Here is a 17,087-nt window from a genome sequence, read left to right as displayed (position 1 = left end):
GGCAATTAACACTAGCACGAGCGTAGTCAACTTAGGAACCACGCTCTGAAGCTACCACTTACTGCCCCACCAGTTAGGTTACCCGGTGCCGACTAAACTGATTGGCAGTAAAAACACAACACAGATCAAGGATCTAGTTGAAAGGAACGAAACGGAAGCGTGATAAACACTACACACCCAGAAAACACCAAAAGGAACAAGGAAAAAAAAAAACAACTTACCTCCAGGTGGTAGAAAAAAAACAGGTGGATCAAGCTACCAACCGACAGTGTATCAAATAAATGTTGCGTGGAAATAAAGACAAAAATTCCTTTTCTTTTTTTTTTTTAAGAAGATATATAATTCATCAAACTCAGGTTAATAAATTTAAAAAAAAATGACAACCTCGTAGTTAGTAGTATTTAAAAAAAACTAGGTACCAGAAACTAAATAAAATTAGATGACATAGGTTTAAAATAAGGAGGCCTTTAAAATTCAACAAGATTAATTTAAATTAGGTAAAATAAGGAAAGCAGACCTCACTTAAAACCACAGGAAATACACAATTAAACTCAAGAAACACCAAAAGATAAATTAAAGAAAAATCATTTAAAAACTGCCGGACGGTAAGAAAGTAATGAAAGTAAATTAAATGGTACCTTGAGTTAGAAAAAGACCAAAATTAAGGAATTAAAACACAAAACGCCAGTCGGCAAGAAAGATATAGGCTGCAGAAGGTATTACAATCACCTCAACCAGTTTACTTAGTAACAACCACCAAATCATTTATCAGTGGATTCCATTTGGAAAGGATACCTTGTTAAAAATTAGAAAATACAACCTTCTTGGTTCACCATAATTCCTTGAGAGGTTCCTACTCTCTATCCGTTTCACATTAACAAACGGGTACCATTAATACGGTGGGAGTTCCAGTCATGGGATGCTAAGTGCTTTCCATAATAATTTACCAAGGGAAAGAAACCCACCACAACAAACATAGAAGGAAAAGGGAAAGAGAGCAACTGGGGTGCCCAAGAAACAGTAAATGCGCAACGGGGTGTCAAAAATACAGAAACAACATCAGACAGGGTAGTCTCCCAACATAAAAATCATCACCAACAACATTCCACTTCAAAAATCAACATCCATTACCCCGGCAACAAAGGCAATTGTTAAACCATGGGAGAACCAATCCCGATGGAAGAACCAACAATGGCACCAAAACAATGGAGGCCAGAAGGGCACAGATCATACGCAAAACACGTTTAAAGCCCAAAAAAAAAATAAGGTAAATTAAATTAAAATAAACCAGCATAGCACAAGTAATCCCTACTGGATCTCCCACTTATTACCCTACTTTTAAAAACCAAAATAAATTTCAGAGCAGCAGTATCATCATTACGGTGTGATGATAATAATAATAATAATAATAATAAAAATTTTACACCACTGCTTTACTTTGAAAATTACCCCAAGTAACACTTAAATTCCATTACGAGAAATGTTATACACTAGGTAATCTGAATTAACAAGGTCTTTTCAACCCGATACTTTGTTTTAGAAGAGCACAATAATTTTACCCAACAATGAAAAGGTCCACATCATTATAATCGAAACGCACTACTTTGATAATTAATAAGTTTCCACCGAAGAAATCACACGAACAGTTCACCGCTGATGAAAATACCAAAATAACCAAGGTTGACTTACAGGATGGTTGCTTGCTCAATCAGTAGTATGTTTTATACATGGCTCAGCCATGTGTACTTTACCAGTTGGAGATCTTCCTTTGCAGCATATTAGAAACAATCACTCACTACGAGGTTACAAATTGAGAAAAAAGGAAATATTATGAGGGTGTGGAGCACATCCCCACATCCTTACGATTTACTATCCACCGTCCATGATGCTATCCCAAAGCATCACTTTGAGTACAGAACGCCAACGACCTTTAGCCATGATTCCCAAGCAGCAACTGCCTGCTCGCTTCGCTTCCCTCTCTCTCGCGCCAGAGAGAGTGTCTACATCAAGATGGCTGACACCAAGCGCTGATTGGCCGGAGCAGCTTCAAGGAGAAAGGGGATAAGTAGTTCCCAACATAGCCGTAGATGGCGGTAACAATCAGAGCTCACATGCGCTCCCAGAGTTAAACATGAAATATTGTGAGAACACCGTTGAAAGCAGAAGAAAATTACAATACAGTTTTCTACACCGTAATAGGCAAACTCAAAACGTTGGTGGAAAGGAGACAAACGAAACCACGGTTTCAAATGTAAAACAAGTACTTACATATTGTTGTGAACAGTTTTCTGATAAATCGAAACAATGAAAATATGAGTCTCGGCACGATTGACAGGCAGTGGTACCCGCATTGCAACATAAGCATTAGACTTTCAACAACAATTAACCTTCAGTCACTCTTTGTTGTGAAATGTTTCAAAACACTTCAACAAAGGAAAGGTGTATCAGGACAGGTTATGCAGACAGTTGACACCCTTTTTGCGGCAGAAGCAGCAGCCATTCTGCCCATGACCTTGCACAGTTGTTGATAGCAGCTTCAACACCGACCTCGAGCTTTCCTGCAATATTGAAAGGAAGAAATAAAAATCAACTTTATAATTAATATTAACATCCTTCAGAAGTGCAATAATGTTGAACTTGATAACACTTACCTGGCACCTTTCTGTCCTTCCATCTTGTTGGGTTCCCCAAGATAGTGGTTCCCTCTCTTTGGAGTACGTCTAACGGGATCGTTAGTTAGACAAAGCTGAGTGCTGACCACGTTCCTTCGAAACTCCACAAGGGACATTTCTCAATGTCCAGTAGCCCGCATCTTATTGTACAGAAGCAGTCCATTTACGACGACACTACCAAAAAGAATGTCATCTGCAACTTTGTGGTACCATCGGATGGTTTTCCTCGTTGCAGTCTGATACAAAGAAAGTGTGTCTGCAATATCTATTCCTCCTTTCATTTTATTGTACGTTATTACCATTTTCAGTTTAACCACATGTTCGTGTTTCCTGTTCTTTTTGCGCATAATAAAATAATAATAATAATCGTATGGCCTCAGCTACCGTGTGCAGACATTTCAATTTGACGCCATCTTGTGGTCTGCTCGTCAATTTCGACATTCCGTTTTACTCTAGGCACACTAAATGGCAGACCAAGTAAACCGAAACACTCTTGGGCGTCTATGGCTGAGATTTAATTAATTTTGTCGGGTAAACCCCAAATGTGTCACCAGAGATCTTTTACATGCCAACATCGTACGACATGGAGTGTCGAATGGATGTTTTTCCGCCCTTCCAAAATCTGACCATCTCCGCCGGGTTTGAACCCGCCATCTTGGGATCCGGAGGCCGACACTCTACCACTGCCCATAGCAATTACATCATTAGAACATTTGGTTGACATAATCAACACGTCCCTCTGATCACTCCACGTCGTCACTGTCAATCCATTTCCATTCTCCACTGCAATGAGTTCTCCCTTCTTAAGCGTTGCATGTACAACATCCTTTGGTAAACCTTTTCGATTTTTCCTAAGTATGCCAATAAAAAGTGTCTTACGATCCAGTAGCACCTCAGCTAACTCAATTGATGAGTAATATTTGTCGGTGCAGAGAAGGTGACTACTTTCCAGATACGGGTCCATGAGTTGCATTACAACTTGAGTAGCCATGCTCAGTGTATTCTGAACATTCAAGATACCTTTACCACCGTATACTTTAGTTTTGTAGGTGTAGCCCGTGTCGTCGTACAGCTTAAATTGTTTAACACCGTACCTCTGTGCCTTACCGGGCATAAATTTCCGGAATGATAAATGACCCCTTCACAGAATCATTGATTCATCAACTACGAGGTTTTCACCTGGAGTTTTGACACACTTGAAGTTCATATGCATTATATCTAACAGTGGCTGAATCTTGTGCAACTTTCCAGCTAAAGCATCGTTGGGAGCAAAGTGCCAGAATCGAAGTAGTAACTGAAAACGATTTCTTGGCATTGCCTTACCAGCTACACTAATTCCATATATAGAAAACTGGCTCCAGTTATTTGTTAATGCAAATTTGATAATGAAGGCATTCTTACAAGACCCATCCACTATCTCAAACCTATGAAAACTTTTATTTCCTCCTTTGTAGTATCTACCTGCCGGCCCCGTGGTGTAGGGGTAGCGTGCCTGCCTCTCGCCCGGAGGCCTCGAGTTCACTTCCTGGCCAGGTCAGGGATTTTTCTCTCAACCTGAGGGCTGGTTCGAGGTCCACTCAGCCTACGTGATTAGAATTGAGGAGCTATCTGACAGTGAGATGGTGGCCCCGGTCTCGAAAGCGCAGAATAACGGCCGAGAGGATGCGTCGTGCTGACCACACGGCCCTTCGTAATCTGCAGGCCTTCGGGCTGAGTAGCGGTCGCTGGGCAGGCCAAAGTCCTTTCAAGGGTGTTAAGTGCCATGGGGTTTGGTTTGGTAGTATCTACCCACTCCTTCAAAGGAAAAGGACTAGACCGCTTAATATGCATAGACGCTAGTGTTTTACGAAGCGTGTTTTTTAAGTAAGGTCCGTTTTGTTGTAGACACTAGTAGTTCACACGCATATCGCAACGAGCGCATGCATCGTGTACCGGCATGCCTCGGGAACGAGTGTGCTCAGTTTCAGCTCTGTAGCTAACCTGTACAGTTCTGCTCTGTGCTTTCAAAATGTTTAAGACTATCAGTTCACCTGCCGAGTGTGAGGTTCGGTCAGTGTTACGGTTTTTGTCAGCAAGGAACCTGTCTGCTGCAGAAATTCAACAGTTTTGCGAAGTGTACGGTGATACTGTTATGAGTGAAAGCAAAGTGCGTAAGTGGGTACGACAATTCAAAGATGGCCGTGACAACGTCCATGAGGAGGATTGCTCCGGTCGTCCTTTTTTGATTACAGATGATTTGGTGGCTTCAGTTGAATCAAAGATCCATGAGAACAGGCGCTTCACAATAACAGGTCTCTCAAACAAATTTCCTGACGTGTCGAGATCAGTGCTTTACAACATTGTTTCTGAACACCTAAAGTTTAGGAAACTGTGCTTTCGTTGGGTCCCGAAACTCCTAACAGAGGACCACAAAAACTAAAGGTTTGAGTGTGCGATGAAGTTCTTGACTCGTTATGACGAAGAAGGCAACGGCTTCTTGAGTCAGATCGTAACTGGAGACGAAACATGGGTTTCGCATATCACGCCCGAATCGAAGCAACAGAGCATGGAATGGAGACACACACACTCGCCTGTAAAGGTGAAGGCCAAACAGACTCTGTCCCAGTGCAAAATCATGGCGTCGGTGTTTTGGAATAGGCATGGTGTTTCGTTGGTCGATTTCATGCAACGAGGAACCACTATCAATGCAGAAGCATACTGACAAAGGTAATTGTCCTTCTCCATGACAATGCAAGACCTCACACTGCAGGTCAGACCTGCGATTTATTGGACAGTTTTGGTTGTGAGGTTTTAGACCACCCACCCTACAGTCCTGATCTTGCGCTGAGCGATTACCATCTGTTCCTCCACCTCAAGCATCACCCCAGTGGCAGCCATTACAATGATGACGACGATGTGAAAATGGCAGTGAACTCATGGTTATCGGAGCAGGCAGCAAGTTTCTATGAAGAGGGCATTTTAAAATTGGTTACGAGGTATGACAAGTTTTTGAACAAACTTGGCAACTATGTCGAAAAATAGAGTGAAGTATGTACTTTCTGAAAATAACTTCACTTTTTTGAAATGACCTTTCGTTGTGTACTTATTTGCAAACGGACCTTACTTAAAAAACACGCCTTGTATTTGCACTGAGATTAGTTTGTAGTACCATCAAATCAAGAACTTCGTCTGTTAGGAACAGTCAGTAAAACTCATATGGTGTGGCTGTAGAAGTATCAATTTGAAGATTTAGATGCTCCTGGCTTGTAAATGGAATATCTTTCTGTGCCCCAACACAAGGACCCTAGGCATCATTGTTCACATGATTGTCTACACTACTTGCACCAGCACCTTCCCCACCTATAATATCACTATCAGTATCACCATCATCTTCCTCATCACTTGATACATCCGTCATGCTGTCGCTGTCACTGCACTCATCATCACTAGCGTTATATTCACTGCCATCAACACTTACATCTTCCTCTCCATCAGAATCTATCAGTAATTCACAAATATCCACTTCACTAGTTCTCTTCTTTGCAAGTCTCTTACCATTTCTACCAAGATTATTACCAATATCTTCCATTTTATTTTTATTTTTGCACAACTATACAAACTGAGTGATAATTCGTATGTAAACGAGCAATAAACAATGCCTGGCGTGCTTTCACTTGTGACAATGACCACTGGCTACTCAGTGACTTCGGAAGAATATTCCGGCGCCATATGGTGGCACAGTGGAAATACATAGCCGGAATAGACCCTGAAGTTCGCTCTTCACGTAGTACCAATTTTACGCACATAGATATCACAGCAAATTTTCTACGGCGCATCGCCTGAAACTTTTCTGTGCCGCCATATGGCATCACGCCAACTCTGATTTCAAGAATGGTGTGCCGCCATGCGGCACGTGGCACCCAACGTGTTAATACTGTGGATGTTGTTAGGTGTAAAATCTGTAGTGTGTATTTAATTCATATTTTGATGTGCTGTGTATAATTCTTTGATATTTTGGGTTTTTTGGTCATTTATAGGGTCTATTGTTTGTTCATTATCTATGTTTATAATTAATTGCTTTGTTTTATTTTTTTCAGATTCGAATTTTATTCAGACAACTGATTTTCTTTGGAAAGTTCTGGTAATTACATTAGTCAGTTGTTTACCCCTCTATATCCTGAAGTTCTTAAGAAAGAAGTTCTCACCTCCAAGTTATTCAAAACTCTCTTAAACTGTGATTGGGTGAAGTAATTTATTGACAATTTTAATTCAGTTTTCTAGCATGTTTTGTAAGAATCGTGGAGCTTTTTAGCTCTGTGAATAAAACCAAAGACAACCTGAATAATATAAGTAATAAGTTGCATTTATATAATGAAGTAAACCTTTTATAATGAGAGATTGAGTAGGATAAAACTTACTATATGATAAAATGTCATTCCCGAGGTTCCCTTATCCCTTAATCTACTTTTTGTTCACTTCCTGTGGTAGGGAGTCTTTCATCACCCTCGATACTTATTAGTCGGGCAAGGTTCAGAGAATATTCCTTTTAGTTACGGTGACATTAATGAATTGCTTCACAGTTATATTTCTACTAGTTTAAAAAGATTTACTTGTAAAACTTGAAGCATCTATCACAAGATATGTGAACAAGTTCCATATTTCTAATTTTTGTACGTATATGTATATCAACCCCTTAGTCACGTTTCATGATACGGTGTTGGGGATGAGGTGAGATGAAATTCTATGGATGCTTTTATGACCGGATGCCCTTCCTGTCACCAACCTCAGTTGAGGAGCTAATGAAGATGAAATGAATGATAATGAATTAAACTGGGTAACGAGGTAGAAGGAATTGGCTGTGGCGTATGAATAGGAATTCCCAGCATTTGCCTGGAGTGAAAATGGGAAATCACAGAAAACCACTCAGGACAGCCAGCGGTGGGGTTTAAACCCACTCATCTACCAAATGCAGAGCTTGGCTCCATAGCTGTAGTGCATTAATATGCACAACCACTGTGCTCAGTTCTCATATTTATATACAATTGTAAAATTACCTTTTCATAGTGATGTTTCAAAAGATTTAATTTGCTTAACCAGGAGAACACGAAAGGGCGCAACCCGGAACTTTTCTCCGCGTGGGTATGAGCTCGCAGTAAAGAATGCTGCGTTTGAGCCATGCCTTATTTATTCGGCTTTAAGTAAAATAACACTTTTTTATGCAATAGGTGTAATATTAGCCACATCTGCGCATGTGTAAAGTACAGTATGCGGATTATTTGTGCATGATCTAGACAAAGAAAATTTCACCATATTTGCTGTTATAAACATCTCATGTTCTATCATTATAGGCTACATTGCATACACTGGATTGTTATTAGAATATATCAAGTCAGTTTCCTAAATCAGACAACTTTTTGATCTTAGTTCTGTCAGTTATATTCAAAATGTATTGCTTGTAATTACATCTTCTACCTTTCCAGAAACCTTGTATTTCAGAACAGCTTGATTCGAGTTCCATTTGTGCTCCATAAATCAGAAAAGTTGAGGTGCTTTGCCTTATAAACTCCACCCAGATATAAAAGTCCAATCATGGCTTCAATTTCTGCAAGATTAGTCTCTCTCGCATCATGGTGCTTTTGAAATTTATCACTTTTTTACTCAAGCCATATGTTCGTGTACGTTATTATGTCGTCCAATACGTTATTCGGTAAAAATAACTCCCATGCCTGTAAAGGGGTATGAATATTCCTAGTACGACCATGTCTTTTAGCACAATGAATATTCCAAACAGTTTCGCCATCTTTGCCAGTGTATTGTGGGGTAGCTTCAGTGTAATGTGCTGGAATATTCTCTCCATATTCTGAGTCTACTGATACTCCATATCCATCTCATGAGCATTTTCAACTTTATCTTCTTCTGCCTTGCATTCTTATAAATCTATAGTCAGTTCAGTATCTTCATCAAGTTCATCTTCACTTCCATCAAAATGAGGCCGACAAGCCAAAAACTGCGCCCGTAAAACTGAGTCATTCCGATCAAATTCTTTTTCCACACTCAGAAGTAGTTTATTAATCCTTTTCCTCCTCTGTGATAATTCATTATGCTAGTAAATGAAAAAGCATGAGTAAATAATATCATACACTGAATCTAACACAGGGACACATGTACACACGGAAACACAAAAATGTATTGTGTCAGCAAAGGTCGCGCGCGGAGAATACTTCCTAATCGAAGACAATACCCAGCAGTAACAATCGCCACAGCAACAGAATTAGACATAGAAATAAACTAACCTTGATGAATGGTTTCCAAAATCCCCGAGAACAATAAGACGAGCATATGTGCGAGTTGATTAAAGTCACATTCTCATAGAAACAAAATTAAAAAAGCATGGAGATTTTCTCCGCAGCGCGCCCTCTCCCCGGTTAAGGCTGCTTGGAAACCCCCACAATACCATGATCAGGTGACACAGAAATAACGTATTTACTGTAGAATAGTAGTTGACTTGAATAACCAAAATATGATTACAGAAAGATAAATAACTACTACAGGAGTAAATTTAACTTTTAGATGCTGTAACTGAATTTTTTCTTGGAAAATTTCTTGACTTTGTTAGAAGTTTAGGAATATTATAGTGATGTACTGTATATTCCTAGAAAATATTTTTAGTAAGTGTTAACTACTTTTATTAGACTGTATATTGGAAATATTTCTTTTTCTTCCTCATTTTTAACAGACATATTGCAAAAGAAAAACTTGTTTAGAAAGTAACTGAATAACATACTGGAGCTCATCAATGACTGTTCAGTGGAAAGTGATAAAATAGCCAGTAACAGTACGAGTAGTTGTACTAGTGGTTGATTCGCAGTTGAGTGGAAGTTTTGTTTGCTATAAATATAATCTTTTATTTAATCATTCTCTTTTTTCTAACTTTTAAAAGTCATTAAATAGACAAGCTGTCTGCAAACTATCTGTGAATGTACTTCAGGTAAACCTTATATGCAATATTTAGATCACATGTGCTCTAGCTATACTTCATTCAGACTATTATATACTGTACAGCACCCTCGTAATGATGATTCCACATCAAATTTCATGAAATATGCTTATGAGTTAGTAAATTTAATCAGATTATTTTAACATGTGGCTTCCATTGAAAAGAGAGAGAGAACGGAAAAAGCAATTAACTACCATTATACTCACCATTTTTAAAAATGAATGATATTTTTGCTTGTCACATTGGCTCATATCTCATTCTACTAAGGAATGTGATATTTATTAGCAAAACAAAATATGATTATTCAAATTTATATAAACTGTCAGTGTTACCAACAATCTTCCTTAGGAAGAAGTATATTGGCAAATATGACATTTTAGTGCACTAGACAGGTAGGTTATAAGTATTGGAAAGGAACAAACAGTTGTCAAATCAAAACTAGTCAGGTTGATTAATATACGTTGAGTGACTGATGTCCATTCTAACGTCTTTTCAAGTATGTGTACGTGTATGAATATTTTCATTTCATATTAAGTATGTTTATGGGCAAATATTGGTGAACCTCTCATAACGCAGCCAACTTCAGTGACAGTTAGTTACTCGTGTGCCTTCCGTTCCCAAGCAGATGCAATCCTGGCTGAGGTCGGTGGCATTTACAGGTATTTGAAGCGACTACTCCATGTGTTGGCTCTGGCACATTGAAGAACTTCTAAATTTGGACCCCGTGGTGTCTCTTAAAATTTATAACAATTGTAGGAACATTAAATGATGGTAATGATGAGGAATTATTATTATTGATATATCTTACAGTTCATAACAGATGCCAGAAGTAAACAAAATTCATGGATTGTAACTGTGCTGCTGGTGCCATTTGTAACATTTTATCAAATTAAAATTAAGCAATAAATGTAAGGAAATGGTTGGTTTTATATATGTAAAGGAAATTGAAAGTATTGTTTCCCACTTCAGTGGTATGTCGACTGCACAGTGATCTCAACCAGGTACATATTAGAAGGATCAGGATGAGAAGGAAAGCTGAAATGTGTGGAGGATTATTTTCTAATTTCTCAAGTTGAAGTTTGGTACCTTATTGTAACATCTTGGAGTTATTAAATTTTATAGTCTTGAATTGCAGAAACCATTACTTCATTCATGTATATTTACTATTTTAAAATTATTTTCATGTTGAAATCTTGTTCTTCACAAATATTTAATGCATAAATCACTCTTATTTCTAGAATGGGATCTTGTATAATTTTATTATTTTGCTTGAAGGTTATTACTCAAAGATCTTATATTAAGATACTTGTGTCACTGTAATGACTTATATTACTGCATACTTTAATATAATGTACCTTTTATCTGAATAACCTCAAAGTAGTGACATACTTAACTGCTATACATTTATAATGGCATGTTATAAATGGTGAAACTCTTTGAGAATTTTGTTATAATTTTATATGTATGATGATTAATGACCTAATTATTAGCCTCTTATAATTTAGCATATCGTACTATAATGGTTTTTCTGAAGTTATGAAAGGAATATTCTCTTGAAAAAGAAATGTTGGATAGTTGTGGTATACTTTGGTAATCACTAGGGAGCGGATTTTTATGTAATTACATGTTTTTTTGCGTAAGTTTTAACGCAAGTTACGAAGTTCATTATTCCTATTGTGCTTCCCCAAGTGTAAAAACTGAATCTTATTTCACATAAAAACACATATTTTCACATTTTTTAAATGTAAATACATATTTTAAGCAAATCTATAAGCAGCACATAAATCGGCAATATTTGTTGATCAGTAAAATTTAAAATGCTTCTGTGTTATAAAACAATGCTCATATTTTCATTTTACGATTACGGTATTGTTTTTAACAGTGTATTTAACATAATGTATCTGAATGTTTCGGCTATTTATGGACTTCCCTCCATAAGTTCTAAAACTTGCTGGTCACTGGCTACGTCGTTACATTTAGACAGCGATTTGATGTACTGCACAAGATGTTTCTTTGCATGATGTCATTCCAACTCTTTACGAGTCAGCCCTCTCGGGTTTTGTTTATAGAATATCAGTGAAAGGCAATCACGGAGAGATAAGGTGACGTAATTCCGTTACGACATGGGAGACTCGGAAGAATATTGCCCACCATTAGGTAGTGGAATTTCATCACTCATTCCCGTGGTCGTGTGATTTTGTATGGATTTATAAGAAATATTTCCTTCAGTGTCCGCTGCTATTCTTTTTATTGAAACAGTGATTCACCGTAAATGCGTGTGTCGTAACCTGCAAAATAATGCCAAAAGAGAAGTCGAGTACAAGGTCGCGTCTTCAACAATATGTAGTGGAATTTAAAAGCATTTTCACTACCGATGGAAAAGTATTTATTTTGCCAACCGTGTGGTAAAACAGTACGTGCAGATCAACGTTCAAGTAATCCAGCATTTGTCTGGAAATAAGCATACTGCGGCTGCTTCGCATGTGCGTTCGCGACAGTTACTAATAGCTGAACCAGCTACTTCAAATGCAGGGCCATCTAAATATTCCCAGTATTATTTGGATGTGTGCAGAGGATTTATTTGCGCCGACATTCCTCTTGGTAAAATAAATAAGCCGGGACTGAGAAATTTCCTAACAAAGTACATTAATTTTGAGCCTTCAGACGAATCCACATTAAGGAAAAACTATCTCCCAAAATGTTACGAAGAAACTTTACAGAGAATTCGGGCAGTATGTGATAGCGAAAAACTGTGAGTGAGCATTGACGAAACCACTGATTCAAGTGGCAGAAAAGTAGGAAATGTTGTAGTTGGTGTGTTGAAGAATGAACTGCTTGCGAACATTCTTATTTACTAGCGTGTAAAGAAATGCTTGCTGCAAACCATGTCACTGTAGCTAGGTTATTCAATGAAGCCATGCACTTAATTTGGCCAAAAGGTATAAAATACAACCATGTATTGCTTTTCCTTACTGACAGTGCAGCTTACATGAAAAAGGCAGCCGAAGGCCTTTCTGTGAGCTTTCCGAAAATGATACACGTAACTTGCGTTGTTCATGCTCTACACAGGTTATGTGAAACTGTGCGGGCTCAGTATCCTCAAGTGGATAAATTAGTGTCTAATGGCACAAAAGTCTTCGTAAAAGCACCCTCAAGAATCGATCTCTTTAAAGAGAAAAACCCGGATCTTGCGCTTCCTCCTCTGCCTATTGTTACGCGGTGGGGTACCTGGCTTAGCGCTGTGGTATACTACGCAGACAATTTCGAAAGTTTTGCATCCGTTGTGAACGTGCTAGATAAAAATGACGCGTCGTCAATTGAGATTCTTCAAGAGATACTAAAAGACAGCTCTTTGAAAAATGATTTGGCTTTTATATCTGCCAATCTAAGCTTCTTGTGTAAAACTATAGACATACTTGGAAAATCCACTAACCTGTTGTCCAAAACAGTGAAGGAAGTGTGCACTGTTGAAAATAAATTAGATTCACTTCCGGCTTCGCAGGTACAGGGACTGTTAAAGGTCAAATATCAAAATTTGTTCAGGAAAAACAGAGGATTTCAAACAATGTGCCAAATTTCTAATGTATTAGAGGGTGCTCATGTTGGCGAAATTGATGGCGTTATTGTTGGTGACATTCCTCTCTTTAACTATGCTCGTCTGACTTCCTTTGATGTGGAGTGATCGTTTTCGCAGTATAAGGCGTTCTTTAGAGATAATCGGCATGCATTTGTGATGGACAATTTGGAGATGACCTTTGTTGTTCACTGCAATTCTGAGACTACTTGTAGCAGCTAATATTCCAGCGTGTGATGGGTGAGTACGAACTGGTACTATTTTTTCAAAGATGATAGGTTGCTTTTGCCATATTTAAACAAAACATTACCTTTAAAAAATAACCATTCATAATATCTACTTTGGCATATAAAAAATTAATATACCATACAGCACGTTTCCATACACAGACATTTTGCCTTAAGGAGCACGTTTGGTAGCACCATATTCTAATAAAAAACATTATACTTATTTACTTCTTGAGCGCGAGTAGTTATGTGATATATAAAGGAAAATAATTTCAATTTTTTATCACATATTTTAGAGTTTTTCAGCACATAAAAAATAAATATTTTTCACATTTTTAGCACATAAAAATCTGCTCCCTAGTAATTACTGCTAGAAATACAGACATTACATAGAAGTTTTGTGGCAATGTGTGTGTTTTTTTTTTTTTTCAAACACATTAAAGCATACTTTTGCTTTGTGTTTGTGTTGTATTTCAATTGGATTACACTCACTTCATTGCTGGTAACTTTGTGTACAGCTCTAGCCTTTCTTTTGGAACTGAATTGCTGTTGCCCACCTATATTGCTACGAACATTATGGAGTACTACCGTCATAGGTCAGCATCAAAATGGGTACCTCCACCTTGCTGCTGTATTCGTAAGTGACTTCACTGAAGTATGTCTTAATGGTTATAATGCATACAGAGTTGAGAAATAATATGGTTTCAAAGATGTGTGGCACAAAGGCCCTTTGTTCTCTCTTCACTCTTTTCAAACAACTGTAACTGCGAATGCAGATGAAATGAATATCAGTAAAAAAAGACCATAAAAATTACCTCCAGTATTATGTGCAATGTTAGTGCCATTGAAAGTAACTGCTGGTAGCAGTCTTAAATTTGTGAACATTTTTTTCCTCTGAAAAAATGTTTGGTATTTTTATATTTCAGAAGAATCCTTTAATGTCTTGATTCTTTTATAAGAACTTATTGAACATTTTTGTGTAATCCCCCCTCCTGTTGTAAAATATATATTTTCATTTCTGTGAATAGAGATTACTACTTTTATTTTTAATTAATCTATTTATTGAAGTTTCTGGCCTTGAATAGAACTGCAACATACCTAAGGAAAGCACTTAAATTCATTTTTTGTTTTTGAATCTCCCATGTTGTATATTCGTGTTTGAAAGTATACAGACTGCTCCACAACACAATCCATTGTAATGATTGAAAATGTATTCTTGTGATAACTTAAATAATATTTTAATTAATAAGCCAATATAAGGGTTGGGTTAGTTTTTGTTTACCATAAAACCACCATGAAGTTTTCATTTAATAAAATTGCTGTTAATAATTACTGCTATGATGCATGATTCTTTTTCTAATAAGTAGATTTGTGAAAATGCCGTATCTTCCATTCATTGCAACAGTTATCTTGGACATTTCAATTTTTGTAATCAAAGAATTTTATGTATTGTGTGCAGAATGGGAAATACAACAGAGGCTTGTATTAAATTTGTACATTTTTTGAACTGCAGTTAGTTATTGAGCTTATCAAGCAAGCAGACATATCCAAGGCCTTGAAAGCAAATAGGGAGTATTACAACATACTATTAACTTTGTAAATTATTTTAGTTCTTATTGAATGCTAAAGTTAATAAATTGTACAAATTGTTTGTAAATGTTGCTTTTTTTTATATATATTGTGGGAAAAAGTGTTTACCTTCATTTCCTTTTGTTAATGCCATCTCCCTTGCTGGCAGTTGACAGCAATGTAGAATTTTGAAACTGTAAGTTGCAATAGGATATACTTTCGTCAGGAAATACTTGTCTTGTTCGAGAATTAGATTTTGATGCGGTATCTCATTACACATGCCTGTATGGATTGAAAGTTGGTTTTACAGAAATCACCTTGTGATAAACAGGCAAACCATAAGAGATGTGATATTCTGATATCGCTCGGTAATTCAAGGCCTCAGCTAAATACTACCATGATAAATGTAGGACAATTAAGTGAATGCTTTCAACAATTTAAAAGATTCTGGTCTCATATTGTTTGCATATAGGCAGGCTAACAAATATAAGTTACATTATGGCAAATACAAGTGCAGGTTGTGAATAAGTGACTGACCATTAAAAATTTCAATAAAATGTTTGAAGAAATCGGCAATTGGACTAGTATCACTTCCGACCTCACATGTGGGATACAGTAGTGATGGGCAATGCTCTTGCTTCAGATTCTCCTGTGCTGCAATCTGTGTGATGTCTCAGTAACTACGAGCATAAGCTTGATAGTATATCATTAGCATTTATTGCATGAAATAATATTCTCCTATGAAAACGTGTATGCCGATAAATTTTGTTAAAAGCCTGCTGTCTGAGTTTTGAATCGTTACAAATCGTTATTCATCTTATATAATCATGAACAATGTTTGGAACTGATGAATAAATATTACAAAATGTGTAATATACAGTAGGCTACTTCAGTATATTAAATAAAACAAAAAACTCAAACAAATTCTATACCCTGTAATTGTGCAAATATTTCAGTAAAAAGAAACTAACAAACATTCAAAATCACCGTCCTTTTCACTATTATAACACTAGTGTGTATGTCCTATTTGGTCCGGACCCGCGGTATAGGGGACAACGCGTCCGCCTGTCGCCGGTGGTCCCGGGTTTGATTCCCGGCCAGATCAGGGTTTTTTAATTGTAAATGATTAATATCCCTGGCCTGGGGACTGGGTGTTTGTGTCGTCCTTAACGTTCCTTTCCTCACATTTAACACTTTACACTTCCGCCATTTACAAAATTCATGCAGGTTCCTCACATATGGTGCAAGTAGGGGCAAAAGATCTTTCTAGGTTGACGCCCTGAACAAATAGCATTTAAAAAATGTCCTATTTGGCTATGACGACTTTCATTTGCGGCATCAACGAATCCAAAAATCACATACTGTATATAAAGAACTAAGGCCAAACTAAGTACTGTACTGTAAAAAGAAAGAAATGGCGTATGGCTTTCAGTGTCGGGAGTATCCGAGGACAAGTTCGGCTCGCCAGGTGCAGGTCTTTTGATTCGACTCCCATAGGCAACCTGCACATCATGGTGAGGATGAAATTATGATAAAGACAACACATACATCCAGCCCCAGTGCCAGCGAAATTAACCGATGATTGTTAAAATTCCCGACCTTGCCGAGTATCGAACCTGGGACCCCTGTGACCAAAGGCCAGCACGCTAACCATCTAGCTGTGGAGCCGGACGCCATTCTCGGTATAAAACACAAATCATATATACCGTTAATACTATACCACCATATCCAGCCTCTAGTCATGACGTAATTTGTTATTAGTACGATGTCTATAATCCAAGAGTTTTAAGACCTAAATCACTGCTTTACTGGGTAAACTTGAAGAAGAGTACTATGACAGACTTAGTTTTATCAGAGGAGTATTGTGTACAAAAGCATTACAGTATTTGTTTCCTCAGCTGGGTCCTGGACCATATTGCAAACTGTAGATTTAACTGCAAACAAGACATAAACATGTCATCAACTGCATGGTGAAAGCCAGACAGTGAGGGAATCAGTAACGGTAATAAAGATGTGACGAAAGATGTTAGGAGGTAGACCTAAATGTCTCGCACACAGAACCACATATT

At 37.6% G+C, this 17,087-nt stretch overlaps 1 protein-coding gene across 5 annotated transcripts in view; it reads left to right on the top strand.

The window, feature by feature from the left end:
* The window catches only part of LOC136856766 (probable phospholipid-transporting ATPase IIB), a 407,253-nt gene extending 392,147 nt beyond the window's left edge, over positions 1–15,106 (top strand). For all 5 annotated transcript variants that reach the window (XM_067134860.2, XM_067134861.2, XM_067134862.2 and 2 more), the window contains one exon: positions 6,749–15,106. In XM_067134860.2, the coding sequence (XP_066990961.2) occupies positions 6,749–6,882 (134 nt within the window). In that variant the 3' untranslated portion in view covers positions 6,883–15,106. The remainder of the gene's footprint in view (positions 1–6,748) is intronic.
* Positions 15,107–17,087: the final 1,981 nt, after the last annotated feature.

This window comes from Anabrus simplex, chromosome 1, assembly GCF_040414725.1.
Source record: "Anabrus simplex isolate iqAnaSimp1 chromosome 1, ASM4041472v1, whole genome shotgun sequence".
NCBI classification, from domain to species: Eukaryota; Metazoa; Arthropoda; class Insecta; order Orthoptera; family Tettigoniidae; genus Anabrus; species Anabrus simplex.
This window is presented reverse-complemented; position numbering and strand designations above follow the sequence as displayed.